This window comes from Zalophus californianus, chromosome 10 (assembly GCF_009762305.2).
Source record: "Zalophus californianus isolate mZalCal1 chromosome 10, mZalCal1.pri.v2, whole genome shotgun sequence".
Classification (NCBI taxonomy): domain Eukaryota; kingdom Metazoa; phylum Chordata; class Mammalia; order Carnivora; family Otariidae; genus Zalophus; species Zalophus californianus.
In genome coordinates, this window is record NC_045604.1 from 112079167 (window position 1) to 112096207 (window position 17041).

General features: G+C 55.3%; 1 protein-coding gene across 14 annotated transcripts in view; it reads left to right on the forward strand.

Moving 5' to 3' along the window:
- IQCE (IQ motif containing E) overlaps positions 1 to 17041 on the forward strand; it is a 46444-nt gene that overhangs the window by 18891 nt on the left and 10512 nt on the right. For all 14 annotated transcript variants that reach the window (XM_035722318.1, XM_035722320.1, XM_035722312.1 and 11 more), the window contains 9 exons: positions 758 to 828; positions 1853 to 1925; positions 2122 to 2171; positions 3572 to 3735; positions 5175 to 5230; positions 6463 to 6662; positions 8672 to 8776; positions 10236 to 10326; positions 12940 to 13107. In XM_035722318.1, coding sequence (XP_035578211.1) covers positions 758 to 828; positions 1853 to 1925; positions 2122 to 2171; positions 3572 to 3735; positions 5175 to 5230; positions 6463 to 6662; positions 8672 to 8776; positions 10236 to 10326; positions 12940 to 13107 — 978 coding nt within the window. The remainder of the gene's footprint in view (positions 1 to 757; positions 829 to 1852; positions 1926 to 2121; positions 2172 to 3571; positions 3736 to 5174; positions 5231 to 6462; positions 6663 to 8671; positions 8777 to 10235; positions 10327 to 12939; positions 13108 to 17041) is intronic.

Sequence of the window (17041 nt, forward strand, 5' to 3'; positions counted from 1 at the left end):
GACTGTGTGTGGTAGGATGCCATTTCTGCAAACACAACAGAATGACAGATTGTCGATGGGTACACATCCCTGTAGTGAGGTCTAGAGAATTCAGATTCAGTTGGGAACAATATTTAGTTGGGAGGAATAAGGTGAAGGAGCATAGTTCCGTCTATAATGTTTTCATTTTTTTTTTACAAGAAGATGTATTCATGTATTACTAATATGATTGAAAATTTGCTTAAAATCCAATTAAAAAGTTGTTTGGCTACTCAAGAAGAAAGAAAAGGATAGTCTTCCAGAAACATAAGGGTGCTGTCTCCCAGAGTGATACATTAATAGAAGAAATGAGGTGGACGAGCAGTGGGGAGGCTCCTTCAGAGCTCTGTCTGCTCTGCTCACCCCAAGGGAATACTGTGGATGCAGTTGCCCGGGGCGGGTCAGGGTTGGGGATCTTTGTATCCAGTGCTGGTGGTGCCTCTCGTCTCGGAAGTGTGGAACGCGGCCGAGCGGAGGGCTCTGCACCTGCAGGCACATCTCCTGGCCCTGCCCGCTCCCACCCGTGCCACCCTGCACTGAGCCAGTGGGACAGTTGGCCCCCTCTTCGCTGCACCTAGAGACTACAAAAGAAGCCATTGATTAAGGGGGGGCGGAAGGATGTCTGGGTGCTGCCGGGTCAGCTGGCAGCCTGGGGTCAGGACAGTCTGAGTGGCCAGAGGGAGGGGGAGGTCGAGGACGAGGAAGCAGTCAAATTGATGTGCTGGCGTTCAATTGGCAGGTTGTTAACGGGCTGAAGCAGAGGATCCTCAAGCTGGAGCAGCAGTGCAAGGAGAAAGACAACGTGATTAAGTACGGACGCGCTGGCGGGGGCTGGGGGTGGGAGCAGCGGGTTCTGGAGTGTCACCGAGGCCTCGCCCCACCGTCCGCGGGCTGGAGCCAGCACGCGTGTCCCTCGCCTTGCCTCGTCTCTAGGACCAGTGTCTGCTCTGTCTGCTCAGACCGCAGCTTCAGTCCCCACCCCACCACCCTCTGTCCCGTGTCCCTTGTCCCAGCTTCCTCTTTGTACTAACCCTTGTCCAAACGTCACCGGGAATGGTATCCTCCCTTCATCTCTTTTCCTGTCCCTGGTGCATTTAAGCAATGCTTTCTCTCCTCGGTCTTCTGAGGATCGCCCGATGATGTGCCCTGGGTCTGTGGTCTTGATGCCAGCCCTTGGTGCTAGGAAGCCAGCTGCCTGCCCTGCTCCCGCGGCGTCCTGGTGCTGCTCCGGGGTGGCTGCGCACGCATCCCCCCGGCAATGTAATGCAGAGGAGAGTCCTTCTATTGCCCCGGTCTCCCCTGTGTACAACAGCCTCCTCCTGCTGGGTTTCTTGCTGAAACTGTCAACTGTGAACATTTTGATTATTTGCTGATTTCTCCTGTTTCAGAATCCTGAACTCTGTAACTGTACTTTCATTTGTCTGCTAGAGCTTTTTATGTGAAGTCTGTGGGATACTGAGGGCGGGGAGAATGGTGCTGGTGCTACGGGAGGGAAGTGATGCTCCCCTGCCCACCCCCAGAAGCAGCTGTTCTCACCCCGGGGTACTGGGTCCTTCACAGTCACTTCGCTTCTTCCCAGAAAGCCTCCTGCTTAGTAAGGAATAGCTTTAGGGCGTCTGTTACCGCACCTGGAGGTGGCCGGTCCAACACGGAGGGGGTCCTGAGGATGGGAGAGGGTCCTCCTGTGGGTCTCGACGCAAGTGCACAAGGCTCCCCACCCAGCCCGCTTCTCTTGCGAAGCCCTTCCTTGGCTGATGTTCCGGGAAGCACTCTTGCCCTTGGTCTGCCCTGGGGGTGCCAGCACGCCGTGTTAACTCTGAACTTGGGTTTCTAGCAAACTGCAGACTGATATGAAGACCACTAATTTGGAAGAGATGAGGATTGCCGTGGAGACTTACTATGAGGAGGTGCGTGGCCTTCTCCCGGGGGTGGGGGCGGTCATCCCGCCGCACCCTGGGGACCCGTAGCTTGCACGGGAATCCCAGCAACTCGGTGTTACTTGCGGCCACGAGGCAGAAATCAGGACTCTGATTACGGCTTTTCTTCAGGGGATGTCTTCATGCTTATTTTCTACTGTAATGTGCTTTAATTTGGTATTTACAGATTCATCGTCTCCAGACTCTCTTGGCAAGCTCTGAAACTGCAGGAAAGAGGTACGATCATGTCCTCGGGAGCCATGTTTTGTGTTTTGTCCTAAGAGTAACATAGGCATTATGTGGGAGGGGCGTGCACTACCCTTCTCTTTGGAGCCAGCACCTGTGTGGTGTGTTCGTGGCTCGAGTGCACGTGTTTCCATTTGGGACAGTTACACACATGCCCTCACAGTGGCCTCACGGCGTGTTCAGCTCTCCGCGCATCAAGTCCTTAGCTCCTACTACGGAACAGCTTCACATACACTTAGCACTGTTGTTGAAAGCAGGCCTTCCTTTTCAAGAAGACCTTTAATACCAAGTACAAAGAATACAGGTTCATTTCCCCAAAGGAGTTTCTTAGAGACATCAGGGTTTCCTGATCTCGAAGATTCCATTATCACAGATTTGGCCAGGTCGCTGGCCTTAGCACTGAGCTGCGAACGTGTATCAGGCGTTCCCCCTGTGCCAGGCACAGCCTTCCCTTTTCCCTTTTGGGGTTGGCAAGCTTTTTCTATAAAGGACAGTTGATCCTTGCTGTTCCCAGGAGGTATGTTCTGTGAAGTGTCCCCCAACACAGACCTGCTTGAATACGGAGCCATCACCCCTGGGGGACATGCAGAGTAGGTTCCTGCGAGCCTCAGGTCACAACATCATCACCTATCCTGTTTCTGTGTGTGTTTCTGGTTTAAAGACGGCTTATTTAGTAGATACTGCTGATGCCCCGAGCAGCATCGCACACATGTGCTTTCTCGCGATTAGGAACGCGGGGCAGCCCCTGAGCATTGTGCTGAAGGGGGCTGTTTTAAACCGTGAGATCACTGACAAAAGCGCAAATGTGGGAAAATAGCACTCACTAGATGGTGGAGGTGCCGCTTGGGGGGCACGTGGGGACTGCGGGGAAGGCAGAGCCCACCCCCACCCCTACACCCCGCCAGGAACTCGCCTCTCAGGCTTTCCGCCCCTACCCGTGTCCCTGGGCGACCACGAAGGCACCCCAAGTATCGATTCAGGGGTTACAAATAAGTTTTAGCAAGTAGGCAAATTGGCAAATACAGAAATTGAACAGTGAGGACTGGCTGTATGTTAGACTTTGTGGGATAAGGAGCAAAATCATTCTACAGGTATTTATGTAACGACAGAAAGCGCGTTCTCACACACTTTCTAGTGATGCGGTTTAAAATATATCACTAGTATCAAATACAGTATTTTGTTCCACAGGCTTACAAATGAGGATGGAATCCAGTTTGGGGGATAGCAGTTTGCTTCCTGGGGGCTCAAAGTCTGTGTTCCCTATGCGATGCAAATACCTGCAGAAACCACTCTGAGCCAGGGACAGGCTGCCGTGTGCGCACCCCTCTTTTAAGGCATTTATGAAGCCAGTTTAGGAACTCAAACCTAGCCCTTGGCTTTGTTACTCCCAGGACTCCAGGGGAGAAGAAAATGGGCCTCAAAAGGCAGAAAAAAGTGAGCAGTGCCCTCCTGAGTTTGTCCCGGAGCGTCCAGGAGCTCACGGAAGAGAACCAGAGCCTGAAGGAAGATCTGGACCGCGTGCTGAGCAACTCCCCCACCGTCTCCACCATGAAGGGTACCGTCCCTGGAGCCACCTGCGGAGGGACGCTCCAGGAGAGGCCGCATCTCGTGTTCTCTGAGGGAAGACGTGGGCGGAGGCTGTGGGAGCGTCCTGTCCGGCCCCCGAGGCCCTGGTTCAGCCGCCACAAATGCAGACACATACTGCCAGGCGACGTTAAGATTTATTCCAAAATCTAACGAGCACTTGCTGTGTGCCAAGCACCCTTCCAGGGAGTGGGGCAGAGTAGGGAACGGAAGCAGACACCCCTCGTGGGGGTGACATCGTCCTGGAGGGCACGAGAAGCCAACCTGCCAGTCACGGGTCAGGTGGTAGCAAGTGCCGGGGAGCAAAATGCAGAGGGAAGACCGCAAGTGTCAGGTGCAGTGGGGTGTGCACCTGTGAGTAGGGCTGTCAGGGACAGGGCAGCTGACAGAGCTGGGACAGGTGAGGGACAGCCAGCCCCAGAGCCAGCGTGCCCAGCCTGTGGTGGCAGTGGGAGGGTGGTGGCGGTGAGACAGAAGGCACGGGGTTAGGTGCAGGACAGGACCGTGGAGGCCGTGCTCAGGCCCCTGGGGTTTGGGCCGAGGGGAAAAGACCAGCTTCTGTGCTGAGTGGACTGTGGGGAGACGGGGCTTCTGCGGTATCCTCGCAGGGGCTGCTGACGACCCGGAGCAGGGTGGCACCGCGGGGCTGAGAGGTGGCCGGGTTCCAGATACCTTTGGGAGATCAGGTGCAGCCTCTGAGGGAAGGGAGGAGCCAGACTCCCGGGCTTTTCTCTGAGTGACCGAAAGGATGGGTGTCCCTTACTGAGGTGGAGGTGACAGAGAGGAGCGGGTCTGGGGCAAGGGAACGGGTCCAGTCTGGGGTGTGGAATAGGGGTCCAAGTGGAGACAGGACGTATCAGTGAGTTCAGGGCGGAGGCTTCGGCAGGTGGTCCCCGGCCAACAGAGGACCTGGGTGGGATTCAGAGCACCCGTGAGTGAGTGCAGCAGAGGCGGGCCTGGGGTGCAGCCCCCGACACGACTCGGCAGTGCGCAGAGGGCGACCGGTGAGGGTGAGCCCACAGCGCAGTTGCCGGTGGCTGGCGAGGTGGCCGGCGGAGCTAGGAGCACCGCGGAGGGAGGTGCTGGGGGGAGGGGGGCGGGTGGAGGATGTGGCCCAGCGGACTCGGGTGACCTGGAGAAGGGTCATCTTGGACCGCTGGGGCCAGGCCTGACAGGTAGAATCAGAACTGGATGCTCCACTAGGGACAGCGCTGCGGTGTGGGGGACAGAATCCTCCGCAGGGAGGCACTCTTTGGCTTATAAGCACCTGCCAGGTGGGGGTCCCCTGGCTTTGCTGCCGGCTGTGGAAAGGGAAACTCGCAGGCTGTGCTTGAGATGGGTGGTCCGGGCCGAAGGGGCCGTCGGGGTGGCTGTGTGAAGTATGTCTCTTAAAACCCTTGCCTCCGTCAGGTTACGTGGAATGGAGTAAGCCCCGGTTGCTTAGACGGATCGCAGAGCTGGAAAAAGTGAGTGGTGCGCCTCTCAGCTCACCTGTCCTTTCGGACCACAGCCGGTGCTCAAGGAGAAGCCAGGCAGCTTCTAAAGTGGGGACACAGACGAGTCCTTTGCTCACAGGACACTCAGAGTGAAAGTGTGAATGACTAGCGGCCATCTACCAGATGGCGCCTGTGCAGACTTCTTGCGGGTCTGGACGAGACCCACGAGCTGTGCCGTTCCTGTCCCCGGTGTCAAACGGGGTAAAACCATGGTCACGTGGCACGTGGTTTTCGACTCCCGTGTGTGACCGGGGATGGATGCAGGTGATCCTAGAGCCTTTCAGAAACCCAGCCTGATGAGTACGTGTGGGCTTTCTGCCGACGGTCACTCACCAGCCTGTGGATCTGGGTCCTCAGAAAACTCTGTCCATCTACCAGAAGACTGGGGAGATTTGAATTTGCAAATTTGATCTCGCTCCTCTGGTCAGTAACCAACTGGACTCTACTGGAGTTGGTCAGAAGTGTCAACATCTTCTGAGTAGCCTGGCAAAATCATGAGAGCTGCCCCCTTGTTTGGCTGAGCAGAGTAAACCTAGAGGGGAGCATTAAACAAAATAATTTTACATATTTACACAGCATTAAACACCTAAGAAGTTTTTATGTATTGTGGGTATTTTGAAAATAAAGCTCATTAGGAAGCGAGTCAGCCGGGGGTGGCTCAGAAGTACCGCGGGACGGTGCTTTCTTGGCTGGGACAGGGGCTGGCATCAGGCAAGCTGCAGGTGCTCCGTAGCTCTTAATCAGCACAACTGGATTATCACTTAGGATTAAAAGCATAGAGATTGGAAATTTCAGAAATCCTAAGGAAATACTAGGGTAAATGAGCACCAAGGAAAGAAGCTTATGAATTTGCCTCCAGTGGGCCCTGTGTTCTGTTTTATGAATGGCACCTTGCCCCCCGCCTGCACCAGGCTGGGCTCTGCTGGTGGGGTGCTCTTTGCTTCCCATGGGGGGCTCTGCTGGCAGGGTACTCTTCTCTTCCCACAGGGGGCGCTGTTGGAGGGGTGCTCTTCACTTCCCCGAAAGGCTCCCCTCCCGACGGGCTCCTGTGAGGTGGAGCTGTCCCAGGGTTGTGAGGTCATACGCGATCCCATACCTGTGCTTGGGATAAGTTTTCCTCGGTCACTTGTCTCTTCCTTGGGTTTCATAACCGTAAAGTAAAATGAGAAAGAACGTCTAAAAAATGCCTGTGTTGCCTCTAGAAAATAAGTTCGATGGAAAGCCCCAAATTACACGCTTCAGAAGTGGTCAAGTCAAACGCCGTGGTGCGCTCTGCGTCCAGCTCCACTGTGCCCAGGCAGCCGGGAGGCGACCGGCAGGATGACAGCGAGCGTCTCCGGGGGGCTGTGCAGAGCCTGAAAGGCGAGCGGAACGCCCTGCAGATGCAGCTGCAGGAGAAAGAGTAGGTTGCGGGGCACAGCCGGCAGCTCATGCCCCTGGGAGGGGGTTGTGGCTAGAGTCTTCTGGTGAATTCGGGGGAAATGCTCAGCTCCTTGTAGTAATTGCTGCTGTAGTTTTATGTGATTCAGAAACTTTCTATATCTTGTTTGTGAAGTAGAAGTCACTTTAGTGGTAAAAAGAAGACGTTAATTGACCATATTACATCACTGAAAGAAGGGGAGGTATCATTTAAATCTGTTCATGCTGAATTCCAGAGCGATTTCCAAATTATTTTTTAGAGAAGAATTTGCTTTCATTGATTTGTGTAAAGTAGATAGGCCATCAGTTAGATCTTAGGTAGAGTGGTTTAAAGAGTCAGTAATATGTTTATGACTTCCAGTCTAATGCCAAATAAGACCTAAATGCTGTCAAGTGTTCAGTGTGACCCTGAGAGTTTGAAAGGCAAAGTCTCCAGATTTTGCTTATTCACTGTTTGTTCTCTAGTGTCTTGATCTGTAGCCTGTCTCCTCCACTGTTTACTTGTGGCTTCTCTAGTTGCAGTTCTGTCATGAATAAGCCAAACCCATGTGTCTTCTGAGATGGGGTTTATCTCTCAGAGTATGGCCTGGGGAGCCAGTAGCCTCAGCATCACCTGGGAGCTGATTAGAGATGCAGAATCTAGGCCCCGCCCACCTGGGAGCTGGTTAGAGTGCAGAATCTAGGCCCACCTGGGTGCTGTTTAGAGATGCAGAATCTAGGCCCTCCTGGGTGCTGGTTAGAGATGAAGAATTTAGGCCCCGCCCACCAGGGGATCTGGTTAGAGATGCAGAATCTAGGCCCCGCCCACCTGGGAGCTGGTGAGAGACGCAGAATCTATGCCCCGCCCACCGGGGAACTGGTGAGAGATGCAGAATCTAGGCCTTGCCCACCAGGGAGCTGGTGAGAGATGCCGAATCTAGGCCTTGCCCACCAGGGAGCTGGTGAGAGAAGCAGAATCTAGACCCCGCCCACCAGGGAGCTGGTGAGAGATGTAGAATCTAGGCCCCACCCACTGGGGAGCTGGTTAGAGATGCAGAACCTTGTCAGACCCAGATCTCCTGAATCTGACTCTGTGTCTGATGAGGCCCCCTGGCGATTCATGTGCACATTCAGGTCTGAGAAGGACTCCCTAGCGGACTCCTCGCCTACTAAGTTCTCTGCTGCCTTCTGTTTACAGCAGAGGAAAATCCTTTCACATTCCACCTGTTCTTACTCTTCCAATCCAAGTGCGCCTATGTGAATTGGTAGGTTCTTTGTAAGAATTAGTGTTTCATGAAAGGTTTTCAGAATTGGATTAGTCATTTTGACCATCTTTTCAGCTGTCACCTGGCATGATAGGAGCTTCCACTTATTGAGCCCTTGCTCAGTGACAGACACTCTGTGGAACACTCAAAGTGTTTCGTCTGACTCATGAGATTAAGGAACCTTGAAAAGTGAGGTCACACAAGAGTGAGCAGTGGAGCTGAGCTCAGACTGAGGTCTCCTCTTGGAGTGGTGTTCTTAGCCACGTGCCACCTGTGGGACCCAGGAAAGCCCTGTGGGAAGCAGTTTAGTTGGAGGTCCTAGGTCACCCCCCCCCCGTCCTTGATGGCTCAGCTCAGGCAGCAGCCCCACGCGGCGTGGACAGGACCCTCCGAGCACTCATCTCAGGGATTATGTACCAACTGTGTGACTATTGGGATAATGCAATATTCCAGCTCGTCTGGGGTTGCACCTTGTCTGCGTCTCCTCACCCCTGTGTCCTGGGCACCTAACAGTTGCAAACACGAATATCTGGAGGAACCACGGCTGGAGTGGCAGGCCTGTCGGGTCTGTTCCCGGCTCTGCGTGGTGGTAAACGAGCGCCTCTGTCCATCTGCCCCCGTGTCCATCCACTGTCATAAGAAAGGAAGTTGGGTGTGTGATGTTTTCGGAAAGTTCTTCCTGCTCTGTGATCACTGGAGTAACTTTGTTTTCACGAACGCTGAAATGTCTCTGGTTCTGTGTGCTCAGGTTGGAGGTCAAGCAGCTGCTACAGACCAACGCTGACCTGCAGCAGGAGCTGGAGCACGTGAAGGGAGGCGAGGAGGAGAGGCGAGGGACAGAGGAGGCTCTGAGGTGAGTGCTCCCAGAGTCACAGGTGGTGAGATCACTGGATTCCAGGCGCTTCTCATCTTCCCTCCGAGTGGCTCCGGAGCGGTTTTCACATGGCTGCCCCAGCCCGAGTCTGCCACTCGGAGTGCTGACACCCTGCGGCTGCTCTTCATGTCCTTCAGAGTAAAAGTCCCAATTCTGGGAAAGGGCTCTTCCCCAGCAGGCTGCGGTTTGCCTCTGCACGCACCCTTCGCTGCCGCCTCCCGGGTCAGGACTCCCGGGACGGCGCCTCCCGCACCTTCAGTGTCGTTGCTCACGCCCCAAAAAGGGGAAAGAGCCCCAAGCCCATCAGCTGAGGCAAGATAAGAAACGGAAGTATGTCCGCGCAAACGGATAGAAAGGACTATAGGTCTGACACACGTGACAGCGTGGGCGAGCCTCCCACACATCACTCCACGTGCAGGAAGCAGACAGGAAGGGCCACGCACTGAACAACCCCAACACGTCGGCAAAGTCACAGAGAGGGGTGCGGGGCGGGGAAGCGGGAGGGACGGCTGAGGGGCACAGGGCTCCTTCGGGGTGACGGGAGAGTTCTGGAGATGTTCGTGATGGTGGCACGATGCCGTGAGTTCATGGAAACCTGTACTTTCATCCTGGACGTTAGTGGCTTTTACGTTGTACAAACTTCACCTCAGTGAGAAATGCCCCCAAAAGTAAGAATGCTGGGTGGAAATATTCAGCACTCAGAATAATGAGGAAGACACAGATTGCTGGAACGAATAAGAATATTTATTTTCTGGAGAACCATGACTAGGTTTTGTCGGAAGGTGGGACTGAAGGAGACAGAAGGGGCAGGTGCACAGGGAAGAGCTGTTCTCCTGTCACCTTTTTTTTTTTAAAAAAGATTTTATTTATTTATTTTGAGAGAGAGTGAGAATGAGAGAGAGCACATGTGGGGGGGGGGGGTCAGAGGGAGAAGCAGACTCCCCGCCGAGCAGGGAGCCCGATGCGGGACTCGATCCCGGGACTCCAGGATCATGACCTGAGCTGAAGGCAGTCGCTTAACCGACTGAGCCACCCAGGCGCCCTCTCCTGTCACCTTTGACCCCTCAGCGAGGACGCGAGTTGTATTTGCTTCCATTCACACTGTGCGCTGAGAAGCCCAAGTGGTGCTGCCCGTGTCACTCCTGCCATCAGGATCTGCCTGGTTCTTCCCACGTGCCAGAGGTGGTGGCGGCCCGGGGTCCTCTGGCCCTGTCCCCCCGCAGCTGCCAGCCCGGCTGCTGACACAGGCCACAGAGCATGGTCCCGCGGTGGGGGACCCCGTGCCGGCGGAGGTGCAGGGGGCTGGTAGCGGGGGCCGCACGTCACCGCGGGAGAGGTGGCCTTGGCAGCCCCACAGTCGGCCCTCCCTGCCATCACATACAGATGTGGGCCACTGCGTGATGACGAGTAAGACGTCATCTTTTCCCTCCCACTGTAGAGAGGAAATTCAAACCCTTACGAAGAAGTGTCAAGAACTGGAGGAAATCAGGAGACAAGAGAGAGACGATCCCGTGGAGAGGAGTCTTGAGGTATGGCTCAGCTGGGTTTCAGATTTCCTGCGTGGGCGCCGCGGGGCTCTTGGCCAGGGCGGGACGGTTCTGTGGGGTCTGTCCCCCAGCTCTCCTGACTCCGATGGTGACAGTCCAGTTCCCCTTTATCTTCCCCTTGATGTCCACAAATTGGGGTTCTGACCTGATCAATTGTCAGTTAAGTGACTTTTTTGAACGAGCGTTGGAGTCTTAGATAGTGAAGCTGAGTGAAGGTCTTCCCCAAACTTCACACGTGCAGAAAGTCTAATTGTCCAACAAGGGGGTGTCCATTTGTGGGTGAGGAGTGACGCTGCGTGAGGACCTCCTGCCCCCCCGCCCTGTGTGTTTAATGGAAGCTTCGAGCTGTGATGTCGACACGGCCTGGCGGGGAGAGCGCTCGCTCCAGCGGGGCACCTGCTCGGGGCCCGCATGCCTGCCACTGAGCTGTGCACTCTCCCAAGTGTTGAATGAGTGTGTGGCGAATGGCAGGTTCGAGGCAAGAGGTCAGGGCGGGCGCCCGCCCTCCTGTGCCCGTCCCCTCATGGAGGCAGCTGCAGCTGAGGTGGCCTGTGTGGCCGTGAGGGGCTCCTGTGGCACCACTTTCAAGCCCTCTGGCGCCCGCGGGCCCGGTGGCACCTGCACTTGGACGTCTGGTGGCTCCTTGCTAATCCTGTTTCCCAGTTGATGGGGTTTCTCAGGTGGTAGGTGCAATCTACTAACACAGATAACAGAGGTGTTACAATCCTGTGGCTACCGTGTGCCCCGACAGGACGCCACCACGCAAACGTGTGGTAGATAGCGCCGAGCTGGTAGAGGACACACGGTGGCCTCTCCACAGTCCCTTTGCACGAGCTTCTGTCTGTCTGCTACCGATGTGGTAATACCTGGGGGCCCAGCAGGATGGTGGGGCTTTGCCTGGCACACACAAAAAGTTCTGTTGCTTCAGAAGGTGACTTACTGTTTTACAGCAAGCGACCTGACAGAGACGGTCACTGGGGCTGAGTTTCTGCTGAGGGCAGTGCAGGAATCGGGGCTGGCTTCTGGCTTCGGAGGCTTACTTGCTGGAGTCTCCACTGGGGGGCTCTTTGACTGCAGGACCCTGTGTGTACTTGGAAACCAGGGAAGAACTGAAAGTCGGGAATCTGGAGAAGCCGATGGGTGCAGCTTACCTGGCAGGCAGGGGAAGGCAGGGTCGTGGCACGTGCTCGCGGGAGCCCCAGAGTTTGCACAGCAGCCGTGGTGCCGCTCGTCCCGCTGACCAAGTGTGAGGGTCGACAGTGTGAGTCCTTCCCGATCCCTCTGGAAACTATTTCTGTTGTGCAAGAAAGCGTCCTGTCGTGTTCTCTGTGGGGTGCTTTTTTGTGGCGGCTTTCCCGCGTCCTGGAGCGAGCCGCTCTGCACAACTGTCCGTCTCCAGGGCCCCCTGCTCCCCCGCAAGCCCACGCCCGCTGTCTGCCCCGGGCGGATGGGAGGCCAGGGCTGCCACGTGTGCGGCAGAGCCGAGCAGGGGCCCCCTTTCTTCCCACGTGGGTGCTCCCCGGGCTCTGAAACGGCAGGGCTCACCCACCTGTGACTTGTCTGTGATCCTGACCCCTGGGAGGCACCCAACAGAAGCCAACGTAGATTCTTCTGCTTATCTTAATTTCGCTGTTCTGGAGACCCCTCCCTGTGCAGAGAGGCCCGTTCGGGGTTCCCGTAGACACTCATGTGGGAGCCCTATTGTTTCTTCGGCGTCCTCTGGAGCTGGAGTCACTGTAGCCCGGTCTCCGTCCTGGGCACTGACGTGCACCCGCCATCAGGAAGGTGGCCCTGGCTGGCAGGCTCCTCCCACACCAGGCCTCACACTGACGTCTAGGAGGATCTGGCACCGAGGCTCAGGCCCCCTTCTCCAAGCACCTTACCGCAAGCGTGCCGCTTTCCCTTAATCCCAGCAATTCGGGATCCGGATCCTCCACTAACTCAGTGCGAGGCACGGCGGCCGTGTCGGTACGGGGCCCCAATGAACATTCTTTTCCTCAAGGGATGACATCCTTAATCACTGTCTCCGCATCCCCAGATGAGTCCCCAGTCCAGTGTATTGATTTTTATTGAGACATGTCATTGCAGATAATAAATTTGGACCCTCAAGTGTGGTAGAAATCAGGGTTATTTCAATGGTCACAGTAGCAATTCTTGCTTCTTTTCACTGTGAAAACTGAGCTAGAAATCTATTGCCTTTAATCACAGAGGTCCTGTTTCTATCAGAGTCTTAGACGAAAAGAAAGACCAAACACAGGACCGCCCCCAAAGCAGGTAGACCTTGCAATAATACACACGTGTCACTGAGCTCGGTAGTACGTCGTAGCATGGAAGGGGCTGCCCGTCGGACCCACAGGTGGTGTCAACACACCGGGTCTGGGGAGGGGGATGAAAACTGCCCTGCAATCCATTTATTAGCTGCACGTTGTTTCTGCAGAGATTTGGTTTGTCGAATGGCATACTGAACAGATTTTCCTCCACATTAAAATTCTGGTCTGACGGGCTCCATCTGTATCATGCCGATATCCTGCAACCTGACCTGATCCCCATCTTCCCTGCCCGGCTTAACCGTCCTTTACACCTTGAATTTTGCAGACCCCAGAAGAACCCCGACCTTCCCTTCCCACCAGCAGGCCCTCTCAGCAGGACTGTGAGCCAGATCCAAGCAAGGAGGGCTCCCGGCCCCCCTCTGCCTGCTCCGAGGGGCGAAGGGACACGGCGGCCAGGATCCTGCAGACCCGGTGGAAGGTGTACCGACGTCAGGTGAGAGCCCGTGCAGGCCGTCCCTGTGCCATGTGGGCTGTGGGCTAGGTGCCACAGGCGTGGGTGGAAATGCGGGACGGACTCGACGCGCCTGAACAGACATCGTGGGGGGTGAGGGACAGACGAGCACCTGGAGCTGCAGTGGAAGGACTCGGTCCTGTGGGGAAGGAAGGGGAGGTTTCCCTTTCAGCTCATCCTCGGAGGAGGGGGAGGGTCGTTTTCCAGGTGGCAAACGGCAGCGACTTGTCCAGAAGCCTCTGTTAGCTCACAGACTGGGTGCACGCAGCGGCGGGGTGGCGGGCTCCCAGGAAGACCCACTCTGGGTGCAGCCCCTGACCACACTCTGGAATCACTGCCCTGTCCCCCCAAGCACAGCCCGAGCATGGGATCCACAGTCAGGTGCATCCATTGCAGAAACAACTGGAAATTCAAACCCCCAGAGTAGCCCTCTTCTGGGGTTGTCTGGGGGGTAGCAGGTCGGGCTGTGGTCCATTTTACTGGGACTGTGAAAAACCTGCCTTGAGTGGCTGCTCCTCAGAGGACACCACCTGTAGGTTAGGGGACAGGAAGACCACCCACCAAAGCTGAGCATGTGCGTCTCAGATCCCGGGAGACAAGGAGCTGTGAATCTGTAATGAGTGCCTTCATGCTTGGGGGGAAGTGGGGCCAGGAGCCCGGGGCAAGGGAAGTGGGGTGATGAGGGGTGGGGGGTTGGGGAAGTGGGGGGATGAGAGAGGAGCCTGGGGGAACCCCATGCTGTCTCATGGAGGAGGAATGGGGCTCCCCTCCTGAGCTCCCAGGGTAAGGGTGGCGGTCTCCTTGGACAAGCTATGTGCTCAGAAAGAGATCCTGGTTCTGCAGAACACAACAGGGCCCTTTCTCCCCGGCTGAACCAATAAAAACTCTGGAGTTCTCTACCTGCCTGAATATCATAAGGTCTTAGTTCCAGAAGATTGTCTGTAGAGTTAAACTATTTCTTCCCAACTTTTTTTACGAGAATGTACAGAATGTTTAGAATAGTTGAACTCCTCGTATTCACGAAGGTACTGCACAGATTCTTGCCCCCACCTCGACTCAACAGTAGTTAACGTGCAGCCATATTTCTTTTCTATACGGATCATTTCTTTGCACAACCACGTGAGAGTAAGTCTTAGACGTTGTGAATCTCCAGCATCTTCTAAGCATGAGGGTGTCTCACTGACCGCAGCACACGCAGTCAGACACCCCAAAACGTGGCAGAGGTTCTCTCGTGTCCTCTGGTGTCCCCTTCATAGCCATGTCTCCCCCTGTTTCCCAGGATGCCACTCAGCTGTCTTTTTCAACCCCGGATCCAGTCAAGGTTGGATTTTGACCCACATCCAGTGAAAGCTTCCTCTTCAGTTGTATAAACCGCCTCAGTGTGGTTTATCAGCCCTAACCTGCTTTTCTCTTTAAAGTTCTTCTTGAAGAGCACAGGCCAGTCTCCTGCAGGGCATCCCACATCCTGCATCTGTCCGATTGTGTCCTTGTGGTGGCCCTTAACTTGTTCCTCTGTCCCCTTTACTTTCTGTACATGGCAAGTCAGGTGTACGGGCTTGACTCGGTTTAGGTTAGGTATTTTTGGCAAGGGCACACTCCCAAAGGTGGTGCTGGGCTCATCGTCTCCCTTCAGACGCAGGTGAGACTAGGTAGTTCCGTCGGTGTGTCTAACTGCAGGCACTGGGTAATGTCGCGGCTGCCCGCTTTTGTTGTTGTAAGCAAACACCTTTCCCTTGATAATGATCCCGTCAATCTGTCGGGAGAGTGACCTCTGTGAACCTTGGTCTCCACCTTTCGCCGGTGGCTCTACACCCTTCATGCACTGTAACTCAACCCATCTTTCACATGGTTGCGGGGTGACTTCAGGTCCTCCCGATACTTAGTGGCTGGTACTCTTCTGTGAAGCAGTTTTCCTTATCGGCTGGTCAGCGGGGCGTAGCTCCAGGGTCTTCCAAAAAAGGCAGGCTAGAAGCTTCGCTGTTTTCCTTCAAGTACTAAGTAAACCCTGATTTCAGAGCAGGGGGTTGGAGGCCATCGAGTTTCTCCCCACACTCTCTCTGAGGGGAGGGAGCATTGCTGCTTTTAAGATTAATGAGTCGTTTTTCTTTTCATGTTCAACGTGTCCCACATTTGGTCAGTGGGAGCGCTCGGGTCGGGCTCCTGTGCCTTTGATCGTGCTGGCACAACCTCATTTTCTGCGCAAGAAGGTGTCCCGAGCTTCCCATCCTCCTCACCCCAGATCTGGGTGGAGCTTGCCATCTCTGAGCCACTTGTCTGTGCTGCTTTTCCCTTCATCTTTCACCCTTCTCCCCGTCAGTCCCTTGCTTAATTAAAAAGACAAAACGTGGGGCGCCTGGGTGGCTCAGTTGGTTGAGCAGCCGACTCTTGATTTTGGCTCAGGTCATGATCTCAGGGTCGTGGGATCGGGCCCCGCATTGGGCTCCCTGCTCAGAGGTGAGTCTGCTTGAGATTCTCTCCCTCCCTCTCCCTCTGCCCTTCCCCTTGCTCTGTGCTCTCTCCCTTAAGTAATTAAAAAACATCTCTCTAATTTAAATAACTAACTAATTTTAAAAAGCCAAAACGTAAAGTGCTCTAAGAACAGTGCCCCAGCTCACTGCTCCCCACCAACCGGGCAGGGCTAGTCACCTGCACTGGGTTCCACTGCTCGCCCCTCCAGGAGCTGGGCACAGCTGACTTCTTTTTTTTTTTTTTTTTAAGATTTTATCCATCTGTCAGAGAGAGAGAGACTGAGAGAGAGCAAGCGAGCACAAGCAGGGGAAACAGCGGGCGGAGGGAGAAGCAGGCTTCCCCCTGAGCAAGGAGCCCGATGCGGGACCCAAGCCCAGAACCCCGGGATCACGACCCGAGACGAAGGCAGACGCTCAACCGACTGAGCCATCCAGGCACACTGGCACAGCTGACTTCTTGACACATGAGTTGAGTCTTTTCTTCAGGATTCTGCGTTACAAGAACTCAGAAAAATCAAATGCACATACCTACATCTGAGAATAAAGCATTTGAAAGGCCACTTAATTGGAAATCAGGGTCCTGGGACCTCAGTCCGGGGTCCTCTTGGTCTGTATGTGTTGGACTCGTCTTGGGGTACAGGGGTGTCTGAGGCCGTGAGGAGGAAGGCCCTGGACCCGCCTGGAGCCCTCCCGGCTGGTGTGGTGGCGCCCCACACCCAGCCACGCATTGAGGCGAGCTGCAGTTTGCCCTCGACAGGACCTGCAGCCGGCTGTGGTCCATCATGCCTCCCCCACTCAGGGTCCATTTCTGCAGGCAACCAACACGCTTCCGTCTTTCCCATCTGTCTCAGGTCGCGGCATGTTGCCACCCCTCCACTTTTGCTCTTTCCAGGCTTACTGTTGACTTCCTCATTCTGCAGCTCACCCCACATCCTCGCCAGTACTGTCCTCACCGGCCGCTCGGCACGATCTTCAGTCTTGATTGTTATCATTATTAAATATTCGTTCATTCGTTCATTCATTCATTCATTTTATGTCCCCCCGGTACTCGTACCCCTGTTTCCTTACTCGGTCACGGGACACACCCTCTCCCGTAATGGCTGTGGGCCAGGCACTCTGGTGAACACTGAAGAGGAGCTGGCGGGTGTGTGCTGCACGGACCGTGGCTTTGCCCCACGGCACGTGCTGTGTACCGTCCGTGTGCTGGGGTTTCCGCAAGAGAAGGGCTTGGGCTTCACTGACGTCTGTAAGGATACACATTTTGGTTCAGCCTTGGGTGTGGCTGAATCTTTTTTCCTCCGGTCCCTGGGTGCGTCTGACGATGGGTCAGATTTGGGAGCCCGTGACCCAGACCCGTGAATGGGGGTCCCCTTTGTAGCTTCTCCGGCAGGCGGGGCCCAGCCACTGTGTGACCGTCCGCAGAGGGCAGCCGTGTCCCCAGCTCTGGC